This window comes from Ostrinia furnacalis, unplaced genomic scaffold, assembly GCF_004193835.3.
Source record: "Ostrinia furnacalis isolate ACB-3 unplaced genomic scaffold, ASM419383v2 OfSCF2422, whole genome shotgun sequence".
In the NCBI taxonomy this organism is placed as follows: domain Eukaryota; kingdom Metazoa; phylum Arthropoda; class Insecta; order Lepidoptera; family Crambidae; genus Ostrinia; species Ostrinia furnacalis.
In genome coordinates, this window is record NW_021132661.1 from 578253 (window position 1) to 593920 (window position 15668).

General features: G+C 37.6%; 2 protein-coding genes across 4 annotated transcripts in view; one reads left to right on the top strand and one right to left on the bottom strand.

The window, feature by feature from the left end:
• Positions 1-672: 672 nt before the first annotated feature.
• LOC114355596 (uncharacterized) lies at positions 673-4336 on the bottom strand. The gene is made up of 5 exons (XM_028308541.1): positions 4232-4336; positions 3772-3908; positions 2923-3199; positions 2166-2386; positions 673-1248 (listed from the first exon to the last, which is right to left on the bottom strand). The coding sequence occupies exons 1-5, from the start codon at positions 4245-4247 to the stop codon at positions 985-987; spliced, it is 915 nt and encodes a 304-aa protein (XP_028164342.1). The 5' UTR covers positions 4248-4336; the 3' UTR covers positions 673-984.
• An 8419-nt stretch (positions 4337-12755) lies between these two features.
• The window catches only part of LOC114355566 (RNA-binding protein 38), a 29916-nt gene continuing 27003 nt past the window's right edge, over positions 12756-15668 (top strand). For 2 of the 3 annotated variants that reach the window (XM_028308497.1, XM_028308498.1), the window contains exon 1: positions 12756-13195. In XM_028308497.1, the coding sequence (XP_028164298.1) occupies positions 12974-13195 (222 nt within the window). In that variant the 5' untranslated portion in view covers positions 12756-12973. The remainder of the gene's footprint in view (positions 13196-15668) is intronic. The other variant, XM_028308499.1, reaches the window with a different exon arrangement.

Below are 15668 nucleotides of genomic sequence, written 5' to 3' on the forward strand. Positions count from 1 at the left end.
AGAGACCAAATTAATTCAAGTTTTTTTATTTTTATTAAATGTAAAATAAATAAAAATGCGTAGTTCTCCCAATATTATTATGTATGTTTAGTTTCATAAAGCTACAGTTTTGAAGATACGGAAGATTTTCCCGACCCTTTTTCCTTGCGGTCCAGATTCGTCCAATGGTCCTGTGTATTACTAGGCTTCGTCTGCGTGAAATTCAGTTTGTTACAGTTCGTATAAATTAGTAGCATAATATTAGTAGTATAGTTAAGAGTATCTGCTAATTTATTAAATTTTTCATACTTTTAGTATTATCATTTTGAAGATTCCTTGAAGTTCCTTGGGGGAAGTTGTTAAGTTTCATGAGTATTTTCAGTTGTTTTTGTCCAACTGCGCCAGAAAGAGGGTTAGGTTTTTGTAATATCTCGTTTACTTAATTAAAAAAATATTTAAAATGAATAAATTAGACAATCTTAAATATGTAAACAATCTTTATTTGTAATTCATATCTGTTTTTAACACTAATTACGCTATTTAATGGTTTGTTTGTAATTAATTATTTGATGCTTTTTTAAGCGTCGTTAGGATAGCTTAGAATTAGTTAATGAACTCGATTACAAAGTACAAGGGTCGTGTGCTATCTGAGACAATAATAGTAACCCGGAACCCCTAAGTTTAAAGTAGAAAAATCAAATTGAGATAAAAAAAAATCTGTTCAACTTCTCTTCTGTGCATTTACACGAGTTTTATAGTAAAAGTCTTTATTAAGTACATTACACATTAATATTTTGAAAAATGCTGTATCTTTTGCTCGAAAGACTGTTTCAGTGTGATTCAGAGGTGAATATTGTATATTTGATTAAAAATGAATCAAAACCGCCTTAACAGGTATACTCGAGCATATCAGACTAAATTTTGTAGCAAATTCTACACTATTACAACTTTATAAGACGGAGTTTAGCTTGATCTTCGTTTGTACGGCATTTGAACTTCTGGAAACTAAGCATTCCCCTTGCCAGGTCTAAGGAAAGCGTCGCCGGTCCAGTAAAAGCGGACACGCCAATGGCCGCGTGCGCCGTCCCCTGTCCGCAGCCCGAAGTGCGTGATGGGGAACGCCGCAGTGCTCTCCCATTCCATCAGCTCTGAAGGAGGAGAATTTCCTGATGACGGCACCTCGCGGACCACCACCCTGTTGTATGACCAGTCGATCAAAAACTCCTTGTCCGTCGAGGGGTCCATCAGTCCAGGGGTCGATAGCGTCACCTGAAATATTTACAGATTTAGTACCTAGTTGAAGATTTAATTACTCAATGAATAATAAAATTTAAAGCCATGTAGGGCTGTGTGAGAAAAGTAATAACGACTCTATTTTTTTCGTATGGCTTGTAACAACTGAGGTGACCTCCAAACAGGTAAAAGTCACCATGACGGCATTTTACTTAAATAGAAAGCCCTAACTGGAATATCAGCTATTTTAGAANCACGAAATGATTGTATACTAACGCCCGTATTCACAAACATTACTATGAGGTCTCACAGTGCGCGTGGACGCACAGGATAACAAATGAACCAATCACAGAACTCTATTCAATGCTGTGCGTTCGATTTGCTGCTTTACTTAAGCAAGCATCGTTTATGAATACGGGCGTAGGTGTGTTTCCTAGAAATCGAACCAGAAACTTCTAAGCTAAGACAGATTTACTCACTGGACCACGGATGTTAAAATTCAAATACTATAAGTAGGCCCATTTCTGAATAGTCTTCAACTTGACTTGGTTTACCTTTCCAATAAATAAATATTATAGCAATTGGTAAATACGGTAGATTACTTATTGCTTTGCGCAGTTTAGTTTAGAACCGCCTCTGTGGTCTAGTGGTAAGACCACCTGCTTCAGACGCAGAGGTCCCGGGTTCGATTCCCAGTGGGGGCAGATTTTTCTGTTTGGTTTGGTTGGTGGTAGGGCTTGTTCTAAGTCCGCCTGGCTAGCTACCACTATCTTACCTAAGTCTGTCGCCATTTGTGTTCCGGCAGTTAGAGGTAAGATAGCCAGTTCCTCCGTGGTTGAGGATTCCAGGTGAAGCTCGCTTCCACCTTCGGCCTGATCGTCACTTACCATCAGGTGAGATACAGGCCAAGAGCTTCCTCGTTGTGGATAGAAAAAAAAAGTTTCTAAATTTACCTTATCTGACGCGTTTCGACGGTACCTAATGGCCGACTTCATGTTGTCATCTCCACCGAAATTGATTTCGTACATGGGGTCTGTCTCCCTGGGCCCGCTCGTGAGGCAGACGTGGGCGTTATGGGGCCCACGGTACACGAAATGTAGGTACCCCGTCGAAACCGGCGCATACTTGTACTGTAACTTATCCTTGCTGTCCGGGGTGAAGACTTCAGTCCCATCTGTAATATAGCAATTTTATAATCTGTTGTTCTCATGCCGCGGTGCAACTTTTTAAAAATACAACTTTGGAGGCGGCTGCGTCCAAACAAGGCTTTGTTTTGAGGGAATTTTTGGCTTTACTAGGTAATACAGGTGACGAGTATTCTCAGAATCGGTTAAGTAGTTTTAAAGACACATACGAATTTACAACAAAACACTTTGTTAGTGTGTTTGTTTGTTTGTTTAATGATTATTTCAAATTGAAATGTGTATTACTATACCTTATTTTCTATTTTAGCTAATCTAATCGTCTAGCTCGGTAATCTAGTGTACAATAAGTTATAAACACGTTATGAACATTCACTACATAACATACCTAGTTGATCCTACTGAAAAAGTATGGTAATGTGAAAAAAATAATAATTTGGCTTTCATAGACTCCTACACTTACGTAACTGCTACCAACCAAATTTTCAGCAGTTAGTTTTCGTAAACAATAAATAAAATCATTTTGGAAATAGAAGTTCTATAAATCTACCAACAAATTTTTGCATACCTTCAAATTTCCAAGTACCACTAGCACCCCATCCTGTGCCTACCCCTACGAATGTTATGGGGAAGCGGTCAGGGTCTTTAAACTCCATTAACTTCCTAGGTTGCGATTGTCCTTCTGTATATTGGTGGACTTGCACCGTATTTCCATCCCAACGAATAGAAAAACGCCTGAACTCCTTGTCTGTTAGGATCCCGGGGGTTTGAATCTCCTTTTGATCTGGATTTTTTCCTTTCTTTCTTATTACACTCTTGGTGTTTTCCCATCCGCCTATTATGATCTGAAAAAGTTAAACTCTAGGCTGAGTTCCACCATCTTACTTTAACCGTAACTTTAATAATAATCGGTGTTTTTGTATAGGAGTTTCACGGACTTTTGACGATTGTTAAAGTTAAAGTAAGATGGTACAAGAACCCAACATTATTGGTATTAATAAACTGTCGTTTAGGCGGTAGCAAAGCTATTGTTGCTGGCGTGAATTAATTTCTGCCACGTTTCTCCCTTACGAAAACCGAAATAAAAACTATTTTATGTTTTTCCTGGGTCTCAAACTATCTCTATCAACATAATAGGCATTCTTCTTTTTATTTAAGAGTGTGAAGAAAACAGAGTTACTTTCGCATTTTTACAAGCTTTTATATTAATACAAGACGGATAATACCAATGATTTTTTGCAAAAAGAGTAGTAATACTCAGCTGCGCATTTTTAGACATTATCAAATTCCGATAATATAATGAGTAGTTCTCCAGCTCCACTAATGAATGTTAATAGCACTTAATATTATGATCTTTAAGTTCTTTAAAATGGTATTATTCTATAATAACTGATTAAAATCTCTAAAACATTCTTACCTCGTATCTGGGATCAGTTTCTTTAGGGCCGCTTGTGAGCACCAGGTGGGCATCCTTCCAGGTCTTCACTTCAAAACGAATTGAACCAGATGCTACTGGGTAGAACTTGTACTGCTGGTTGCTTTCTGTGGTCACTTCTGTAAGATGAGGAGTGATTTTGGATTTAAGTTTTATACAAAAAACAAAGTAGCTAAGTTTTTTATCTTCTGAAGATGCTCTAACGCCTCTAACAAAGTGGCGACTTCGTGTCAGCAGTTTTAGTCGATCTCTAACATTTTGTTACTGACACCGCTGCTGAGACTGTCAGCTCACTTTTATTTTTGTAGAGTCGCAATTTAATAACTCTTCTCGCTGTTATTAGCGAATAAGGAATATTACAGTCATAACAGTAGGAAAAACTTGAAATATAGGTAACCCGGAAATCAAAAGATAACATTGAATCTGTTAGGATTTAACTCACCTAAAGTTTCAGTCATGATGATTATTCTTCAGTACCTTCACAATGCGTTTGCTGTTCTAAAATGCGACAGTAATAATAAAATCCTCATATTTATACTCGCAACTAAAAATAATGTTCCAATACTGGTTTTATAGCATAATACTCAGACACTAGTTATGTAGGTATTATTATAAAGTAATACCTATACAGTTGTGTCTGAGTCGAGGCATCAAAACATCCATTTATATTCAAATAATTTCGACGGTAAAGTGTAAAGGTCTAACTTAGATCCTGTTCTTTTAATAGTCAAAAAAAGGCCTATAAAATAATAATTCCCGTACATTACTTATTTCGAAAAACCCGTGTAGCCAGGAGCCTAGGGGGTCATCCATAAAGTACGTCACACGTAAAGAGGGGGGGAGGGGGTCGACAAAGTGTGACATGGTGTGACAAGGGGTGGGAGGGGTCCTAAGTTTCGTGACATCACATTTCAAAATCTAATATATCTAGAGGTACTAATCGCGTAATTTGAAATATAAATTATACTAAAAAATACCCCCACCACTTAAGCACAACTCCGTCGAAGTCGAAAACCTAGGAGAGTTAATGGGCAACCAATGAAGACATTAAATCAATAAAATCTTTTGTAGGAATTATTTCAGATTTAAAATCTAATTCTACTGGCCTATAATGCTGCCAAACGCACCGTACCTCGCGCGTGATTTTATTGTTTCTATTTGTTGCTATTTTTTTTGTTAATTTNGCTGCCAAACGCACCGTACCTCGCGCGTGATTTTATTGTTTCTATTTGTTGCTATTTTTTTTGTTAATTTAATAATTTTTCGATGTGAAATTGCAAAACATGTGACGTCACACTACGGAGGGGGGGGGGGGGTCTTAGAAATGTGACCACCTGTGACAAGGACGGGGGAGGGGTAAAAAAATCATGACATTCGTGTGACGTACTTTATGGATGGCCCCTAGGCGTAGAGTTTAGAAACCTAATCCGCCATTGGCCTTTGCGGTAAATTAAAGAGAGTCTCGTGCTCCTGCATTGGAGACCAATCATGTAAAAAGGGTGAATTGTTTTTAGAGACATACATAGTCAGTAATAATAATGATTACTAAACATATTCATTGCTGAATCAGAAAAGTTCTTCAGTAGAGTGGCAACCACGGGCCGGAAGACATAGTGTGAGCACTGTTAACAGACCTCCTACTAGGTGAACCGACGATCTGGTGAAGGTCGCGGGAAGTACGGATGCGGGCAGCGCAAGATACCGTTGATACATTGTTGAACAAATAAAAGAAAAGAAAATAAAAATCATGCGAATTTGATGCGCGTTTGTTGCAAAATGAAGGTCAACAATATGAAAATAAAACTACGAAGCTTAATTACTGCATTATACTATAAATAGTTCCGCCCGCAGCAATGCAATATAATTAATAAGAATAAATGTATGTAATAAATGATTGAAAAACCAAAAAGCCGACTGCTTTTCATTTTCCTTTATCTATGATATTAGCGTTTTTTATTCTTCAATATTCATTAGTAATAATTTCTGTCATATTATAGCTATGTTCATAATTATCTTTAGGGTTCCGTAGCGAAATGGCAAAAAACGGAACCCTTATAGATTCGTCATGTCTGTCTGTCTGTCCGTCCGTGTGTCACAGGCTTTTTTCCGAAACTACAAGAACTGTTATTTGGTAAGTAGATGAACCGCTTTAAAATTTTCACACAAAAATAGAAAAAACAAACAATACATTTTGGGGGTAGAACTGAAACTCGAAATTATTTTTTTCATCAAACCCATACGTGTGGGGTATCTATGGATAGGTCTTCATAAATGATATTGAGATTTCTAATAATTATAGTTTTTTTTCAGTTTGCGCGTAAGACACTTCCAATGTAGTAAAATGTGTAACTAAAAGACTTTTTTTTAAATAAAAAATAAATATAAATAAGACTTTTGAACTTTTCAAAAATTATGGATATTTGATCGAAAACGGATTTGAACAATGATTGATTTGTATTATTTAAAGGAAGCCGGCTTAAAAGCACCGGACAAATACTAGTTGTGCTAGGAACTCTGGTTACAGAACTTACAGACGTTTTTGAGGTGTCTAAAATGCATTCAATCGTAAATAGCAATCAATTGAGAAGTTTCCTGATTTTGAAAACATTATATGTATTTATCTGAATGGGATTAAAATATAGACCAAAACTAAATAAGTACTAAGTTTTTTTTTAAATCCATCAAGAAATGGCTGAGAAATTACCTAACATATTTTCGCGTGGAACTCAAACATAGGCGGTGCCGTGATGTCACGTCACCCGTTCTAGTTTCAAAAACAATGATTACTACCACCCCTGGCGCGTTGTCTAGATCTAGAATTACACTATATGTCAAAGTCTTCTTCTTTTTGTATATGACCAGTGGGTCTAGACAAAGTGCACTTTTTGATCGAATCGAAAATCGAATCCGTCAAAACTCCATACAAAAAAAAAAGGCTTTTCGACCACTTTTCGACTGGTATGCGATTAAAATGTGCACTTTGTCTAGACCCACAAGTCTGGGATATTTTTAAAAAGGGTTACAAAATTTCTAAGAAAGAATCTTGAGAAACACTGGCTGAAAAATTACTTTATTTGTAGAGATATTTTCATGATTCTTTCACAAATATTATTAGTTTTACTTATATTTCAAGTTTTATTAAATGAAAAAAATTGGAAACTTCTCCATTAACTACTTTTATGAGCTGTCAATAACAAAGCGCAACCTTCCAAGTAGATTTTGGAAAGTAAAGTCAACCTATGATGCTACTAGTTAATGAATTCAACTGACTAAATACATTTTTTCAACTGAAAACGAAGTCTATTTTCAGGGCGCTAGTGATTTATGAATATTTTTTAAAGATGTTGTAGTATCTTGTGGGTTTCTGATGTCGACTAATGCTGGATTTCGTTATTCAATCCTAATCCAAATCCGCCCGTCAACTCTAAAATTTCAATATGTTTTAGGTCAAAATATCTGCGGTTTTTGATGTTTTTACATTTTCATATTGTTTAAAAGACTATTTAAACAATATAAAGTGTAAACGCATAGAATATTGTGGATATTTAATTAAAACTGAATTCAATTTGAAAGTTGATATCCGGATTTGGACAAGGGTTGAATAAGGGAAACGGGCGTAAAACTAGAACTAGATGGAGAACTAGAAAAAGGGGCATTACGTGTCAGTTTTTAAATATACCTACACTAAACTGTCCCACTAAACTCATTGACAGGGGGGTGCCACCATCGTTCAACTAATAGTTTCCAACATGGCAAAAAACGGAACCACCGATCCGCTATTGACGGTGGCGCCCCACTGTCAATGTCACGACGGGTAGGACAGTTCAGTATATTGGGTCTTTAGTAAACTTACTAGGTTTTTTACTGGTGTTAATGTTAAAAGGTCTAATAATAATGGATGAAATGAAAGCTTACCTACAATAGATAAGACTATAATTAACAAGAAAATCTATTCTAAAAGAATAGAAATAAGTAAGTAGACAGCCTACTGTTGGCAAACGGACCCGATGCTATGTGTAAAATAAATTATCTCCTCTATAACTTGTAGATGAGACTCTCTGTAATACAAATAATTATGTGTATTTTAAAAAATCACGATAATTTTTATGTTTTAATCTAAATATTTGACAATCCAAAAAACTTAATAAACCATCGAGAGTTAGTTGTATCAGTTGTATGCATAGCGTTTTTTTTTATAAAGGCTGAAAGTTTGTCAGCGCATGCTCCCAACATTGGTTAGAACCATGCCATGGCCAAACATGAAGTTTGGGTTATCGTGGCTTTGGCAGACAGACGGTGCTAAAGGTGTGTAAAATACCAACCCAAATACTACGTCAAATTATAAAGGTAGATTTTTTGATATTTAATTCAAAATAGGTATTGTTAAAAATAACGCCATTCATTGACAGACAGACACCTACCATCATGGGCATCGTGGCAACCCTTCGCCAGACACCCATAAAGTTCATGAAAAAATCCTACGTGATCCTACTTACGGCATACTATAAAAACTGTTATTTACATACTGCATATAATATTTGAGCTATAATTTGATGATGTTTCCTCATCAGCCAGACACTTGATTCGTTCCTTCACTTTGCCAGACAGCTTTTAGGGTGGCTGAAGGTGCGATTTTGTTCTGGATTCGTCCCATTGAATTTATTCTTTAACATAATGAGATTTAGTACTGTCAGAAAGTCAATGAAATAAAAGAAAACATGAATTTGTAACAATGTCTGTATTTAAAAGGAAATCAACATAGAAAATCTTAACTACGTATATTGATAAGAAATCACAGCTTATAGAATCACAGAAACAAATTATGAATATTAATAATATGTACTGGTATTTAAAACACCCGACTACGGCGGAAGGGTTATTATTACCTACTTATATACCTGTCTTAAAATATTAATTATCATTACATTATCTTTTCATCTTTATAATGTATCTCGTAGCACCATACAGTACATATTAATTAAAACAATGGAAAAATTTGTTTGCATCCTAAACAATGCTTGCGACTCATAAAAGCTGATATCTGGGGGCACGGCAGAATATAAGTAGTGTTTGGTGTATGAATCAAGGAAAAACTAAAATATTTGGGGGCACGGTAGTGCAACCGCCAAGTCGAGTAAAATTTTTCAATTTCGGTCCAGTTTTCTAGATACATAACTGCTGTCTACAAAATACAAAAAGAAATGAGATTTGGGGGCACGGTAGTGCAACCGCCAAGTCGAGTAAAATTTTTCAATTTCGGTCCAGTTTTCTAGATACATAATTTTCAATTTCGGTCCAGTTTTCTAGATACATAACTGCTGTCTACAAAATACAAAAAGAAATGAGATCCCATCAAAAACAATACTTGTCAAAAAAACCAAGTCTCGCAACTCAGTTGTTCTACGGTAAAAAGTCATCGCATGAAAACACGTGTAAATTAAATTATTTAGTGCGATGGCCAAGTCAATATATTTATGTAAAACGTTAAAGATTTCCTGGCCTGGACTTGGTATTACATGGATCTCACAACTTTTTACCGTAGAACAACTGAGTTGCGAGACTTGGTTTTTTTGACAAGTATTGTTTTTGATGGGATCAATATTTTCCCGCTGTGTGATACTAATAGCGCCATCTCTGTTTTCGTTCGAACATTTCAGACAACGCTAGCGTAGGTTCTTGTTCTCCTGCTCGAGAAAGTCGGTACAGTGTTACGGACAAAATTATTCAATGAGAAATGTAGAGATGTCTCATTCCTAACAAAAAAAAAACTTACAGCTTTTTCATGAAACTTTTGGCGCATGAAGCTGTGTGAATTCACATTATTTTGGTTAGACTGTGAATCGTTTACTAATCTAATTTATTTATTGATAGAGATTGACCAACATATCATTTCAAGTGCATTGTTACATTTTATAAGAGCTCAAATATAAAAGTTATGCCTTTACAGGTAATACAACATTCAACATTTCTTTAAATGTAATTTTTCTATAGGAATCTATTTTGTGGTGTGGGGTATACGATAGTCTGTATAATGTTGAGACTACTTGCAAATCATACCTAAGAATATAATTTGTAATTATTATATTATATTATAACATACATTTAGTTCGTGCTACTCATTTTTTAATTTCGCTGCGGACTCGGCCAATATTGCTACGAACCTCTACGGGCTACGAAACTACGAAAGCTGCTACAAAGTAGCAATAATTGNTGTTAAAATACAATTATGAATATTAGTGTTCGGATATGTGGCATATGTTTACATCTCGTGCGTGACATCTCGGATTTAATATTATTTTGAGGTCTAAAATTGTAGAGCGCGTTGATGTTCAATTAATGAATGCGCTTCAATAAAAAGTGAGAACTTGGATCTATAACTTTTCACAAAACACCTCCATCTCTATGTAAACAATATAGGAAGAAACATGTTATACCTACCTACAGAAAAAATATGCCTTATTTCCTTTATTAAATAATAATTAATAGACTAGCTGTGCCCGCGACGACTTCGTACGCGTGAAAATAGTTTGAATAACTTTCTTTACTGCTCCGTCCCTATTGGCTGTAGGGTGATTAGGTTTTTAACCGCCTCTGTGGTCTAGTGGTAAGACCACCTACTTTAGACGCAGAGGTCCCGGGTCCGGATTCCCAGTGGGGGCAGATTTTTCCGTTCGGTTTGGTTGGTGGTAGGGCTTGTTCTAAGTCCGCCTGGCTAGCTACCACCATCTTACCTAAGTCTGTCGCCATAACGACAATGTTAACAGCATTGTTGTGTTCCGGCAGTTAGAGGTAAGATAGCCAGTTTCTCCGTGGTTGAGGATTCCGGGTGAAGCTCGCTTCCACCTTCGGCCTGATCATCACTTACCATCAGGTGAGATACAGGCCAAGAGCTTCCTCGTTGTGGATAAAAAAAAAGAAGGTATAGATGATACTTGATAATCTCCGAACCTTGACAGACTTATTTTCATTTGATTAAATCTTGATCAAAATGACGCTCATCCGACAGTAAAATGAATTCTATCGATCAAACCAAGCATCATGGCTCGGGCATCCCCGTTATGGTAATGCACACACATTGCGCTGTGCGGTAGGGGTTGGAATCACCCTTGCGCGGGAGTGGGGACCGCGTCACGTGCTATTGATCCAACTTGACAAGACTTTTGTTTAATTTTTATTGCGATTTATGCAGTGTTGACGGCTCATGCTTAGTATTCATATGTGACTACAATTTATGCTTATTTAGACATATTTATTTAGAACTTAGGCGAAGGTATTCTTCATTGAGAAAACCAGTGTTAATTTTTTTTAATATGTTATTATTTAATTTGAATAAAACGAAAGCAGAATTTGGGTAATACTGGTTTTTCTATCATAACCACTCTATGCCACATTTTTTTTCATGAGCATTATAAAAGCTAGCGGTTGCGGATTTCAGATCTGCTAAGACTCAAATGTTTATTTGTTATAACTTTGTTATTATAACGCTATTCTAGCATTACTTTTATTAAACATAGATTTTATTTGTTGACTACTACTGCGTCTTTCCTTGTGGCATAAATTAGATTTTACCATACAACGAGTCAGCGTCGGCCATTGAAACTCGTTCACCCAGCACAAGCGAAACCATTTTTTCTAAATAAAAAATAATTTTCAAAAATCTGCCATCTGCTTCCCTGCGACTAGGGCGGCCAGCTGTCGGCGCACGCGCCTCGACAATGCCCGATCAATGAACCCGCGACCCCCGCCCGGTAACGCACCCTTCTATGAGGACCAAAGCGTTTCTATTCTCTATTAACAATCGCTAAAGTATTAAAAACGTTGCGATAGCGTTAGATGCTTTGACAAGGTTGTAAGCGTTGACGTTCTCAAAATGTAAAAGAAAATCAAAATGTAAAAACATCGGAAACCGTAGGTATATCGACCAAAAACAATGAAATTTGACAGTTGAAGGACGGAGTTGACGAAGGATTGATTAAAGATAACTGGCATTAGTCAACCACAGGGTTGAACCACTCTATTTAAGATGACGATTTTAAACTTACAAGTGTCAAGTGTTTATGGAATCGGAGCATCAAAACTGGTGATATATCGTCAACAGTCGAGCGGAGGAAGCGATCGGTTCCACACTCGGTGCGGGGACAATGCGTTTCCCACAGCCTGCGCCCGCGCACGCGGCTTCCTGCGCCGCGTGGCGTCGTGTTTACCTGCTTGTGGGATTGTTTACAATGACACTTCACGTTTTGAGCTGTGTTACGTCATTTTAGCTGCATTATCTAATCTGGTAATGGTAAGGTCTCTGGAAACGATATCCACTGAGACACTGATCCTGAAAGTAATTCCTGAAAACAAGTTTTGTTTTTACCTAAGAAATTAAGAAAGATAAAAGTTCAATAAATTGTTTTGAACAGATTTTGTATATTTATCATTGTAATTACTTAGTTTAAAAATTTGTAACAGAAAAAACAGACAAAAGTGATCTATGATTATGTAAATAATGCACCTGAAAAATATAAATGCAACTAATATTCTTCATGAGTAAATAAAATTGATGTTTCATATTTTGTGGGCATATACGCAACTCTTACGTGTACATTAATTATGTTTACAATGAAAATATTTATTTTCATAACCGGAAGTTAATTTATTATACTAGTATGACTATTGACTATTAGGTATAATGGGACTGTAATTACCCATATAAAAAAAAATCAATTTGTTATTGTGTGGCCTCTCTCAGATTGTGTAATTGTTAACCCAGCGCCTATTACGAGTATAATTAATGCTCCCTTATTTTGTCTACCTGTAGGTAATTTGATATTCAGAAATTTTAGACGATTAGAAGATATCAGTAGGCTCTCAGCATGCTCGCACGCTGATAACGAGGTATATGATTACGAGTGGAGGGTAGCACCAGTGAAGCAGTAGGGCACCCGGCGGCGCATGTGGCCGGCGTCGCATCTGGCGGCGGGGGGGCGCGGGGCTAAAATTAGTGCCGCGGAGCCACGTGCGCCGCAAGCAACGCTCCTCGCCAGTGCGCGCGGAACCACCACGACGAACGCACGCTCCCGCCACGCTCCAGTGTTTACAACGCATAACCTCCGCCAGTCAACGGACTGACACCGCGACAGCGGCAGTGACAGTGCCCAGCGTGAACGTGGCCGCCGCGACGGAGGCTGTGCAAGGAATGTTGATGGCGGGCGCCCTGCCTGCCGAGCCCGAGGGCCTCCTGGCCCTCAGCGCGCTCCCGGGACAGAAAGACACCACCTGGACCAAACTCTTCGTCGGAGGGCTTCCATACCACACCACCGACAAGAGCCTGCGGGAACACTTCGCGGTGTACGGCGACATCGAGGAGGCCGTCGTCATCACCGACCGACAGACCAGCAAGAGCAGAGGATATGGCTTCGTAAGAAACCTTTCTTTATTTATTGACACGTATTGTGTTGCCCGCGCGCAGCCGACTCGCGTCGGCCTGAAACAGCAGGCGTACGTATCGCACGTTGGCGTTATCGCACCTCATTGCTACCGACAATACCTATACTATACCTAACGCGGTGCTATGCGTACGAGCTGTATCGCAAAATTACATCAAACAAGGAAGTCGGCTTTATGCAGGTGTGTGCGATCGTAAACTAACACCAAATTCATAATAGAACGATTTGATGGGGTTAACAATAGTTGTTTAGATTAACGAGGCCGAAAACTGCGAAACCCACAAACTGTAGCTTTTGACCAAATATTTTGCTAACAAACTGAAAAGCCGTGACTGACGTAGCGAACTAAACAAAGCTGGCGTTCTGGCTTGATTATATTTTCTACTCAAATATTGTGTTGTCACGGATTGATGCTGAAAATCTTAAAAGCTTCATATTTTCCAAAGCTTCTATGATATTCTTCAACAATGTGTTCAAAATTATTCAAAAACATCTATAGACGCAACAAATGGTTACTAAAATTATATCGTGAGTCTGAAACGTAGTAAAGTTGGTGGCTCTTTGCGCGTAACATACAGGGCTCGTGGGAAATGAATCACAACCCTATTTTCAATTCTTGCTGGGGTCGGGCACGCCGGGGGTGGCTGTCCCTGCACCCTCCTGTGACATCCAAATAGCTGTAATAATCGCAATGCGTTCGCAACATTTTCAATTCACCATACTGAGAAAGTGTACTCACTACATATTTGAAACCATCCAATGTTTCGTAGCCAAAAGAGCGTATGTGTTGATTCATAATTAAAAATAACTATGTATATCATGCAGCGTGTAAATATTGTTTGTCGTATCTGTCTGGCTAGATCTTACGTGATATTGATGAAGAGTTCGATGATGGTGAATATTTAAGTAGACCTTCTAAAGTAAATGAATTCATCATCTCCCAATTTTCTCAGCAATCTGCATGATATATAACTTAGTGTTTGTAAACCGAAAGAAATGTACATCTGCCCTCGTCGAACTTAAACCTGCGATGCAGAAAAAAACATAAATCAATATTTCTATTGTTGTGTTCGAAGGGGACAAAGTAATTACAGGTATCAATGCACACGCGGTAGCAGTGCATGATGCAATTTTTTCATAAATGGAATATAAAGTAGGCAAGTTTAAAGAGGAACTTAAAACCGGAGCAAGAATCTTCTATTCTGCTCCTAGATTCTACTCTTTCGATTTCTAAACAACATCTACATCCACTATTTAGTACGTCAAGTAGGTAAGTTTATGCAAAGCTAATAGTTAGCTAGCTCCTAGTTAGAAAATAGTAGCTGCATCTTCAAAAAAATCTTTGAAGGAAATTAATACAAACATCCTCCCAAACGATAAGGTCATTTTATGAATCTAATCAATAAACCTTTGTACGGTCAATAGCAATGTAAAACAACATGATGTAGTCCTTGTGAAACAGCCTCCCCGGAGGACAATCCTCGCCGGAACGTGATGAAGTACTCTGAGGGCACAAAAGAGTGACATCTGATACAGTGCGGGCTGCGGAACGCTAAGACGCCTTTCTATTGCCAGTTAGATACAGCTCATTATATTAAGGCTCCATAGAAACCAGCTGTTTTGTGAAATCGCGCCATTGTAGTTCATATATTGTGACCTGTGAATTAGAATTTGCATACAGTTATCATTATCATCACAAAACTATGAAGCCAATTGTATAGAGTTGTAGTGGCAGTCAAATAATAGTTTTCCTGGGCTACTACATTTGTAGGCTTTTCCTGATTTCTTTTTCCATAGTTCTTTCAAAAGTTGATGTTATTTGATTCCGGATTTAGATCACAGTACTAACTTAGCAGCCATACTTCTGCTTATCACGCCACTGACGACTTACGTCACACTGAATTACCTATCCTACTTCAGTATTATTCCACCATAAAACATATTTTTGTAACTGGCACCTTATAAAGATGAAAAAGAAACAATATTTATTTCTTGTAGACGCGATGCTCAAATTATAACAAGAACGCAAGCTAGCGGCGGTAGATGAAGACAACGACCAAAGAAAAAGGCGAACTAAGAGAAAAATTTACTGTAGAATTCGGTCGTACCTACCTAATTGCGTCGTAGAGTTTCTCTATACGATATAGGCACGGTACTTACACCAGATAAACTGGGAACAGAGATATATTTTATTCTGCTGAACAACACATTACCGAAAGTAATCGTTTGTGTCAACTTGAAGAAAACATTAACCCCAAGAAACAATGTCTTGTCAGGTCATCCAAAAGGACTTATGTTAAAGACGATGCTTATCGAAACTAATTTCTTTTACGTAAATTACGGTCTGACAACGACATTTTTCATTAATTTACTGTAACCATTGCGTTAATGGGCGATTCATCATCTGATTCCCATAATTTGTCAATACGTGACAGTGGTGATCAT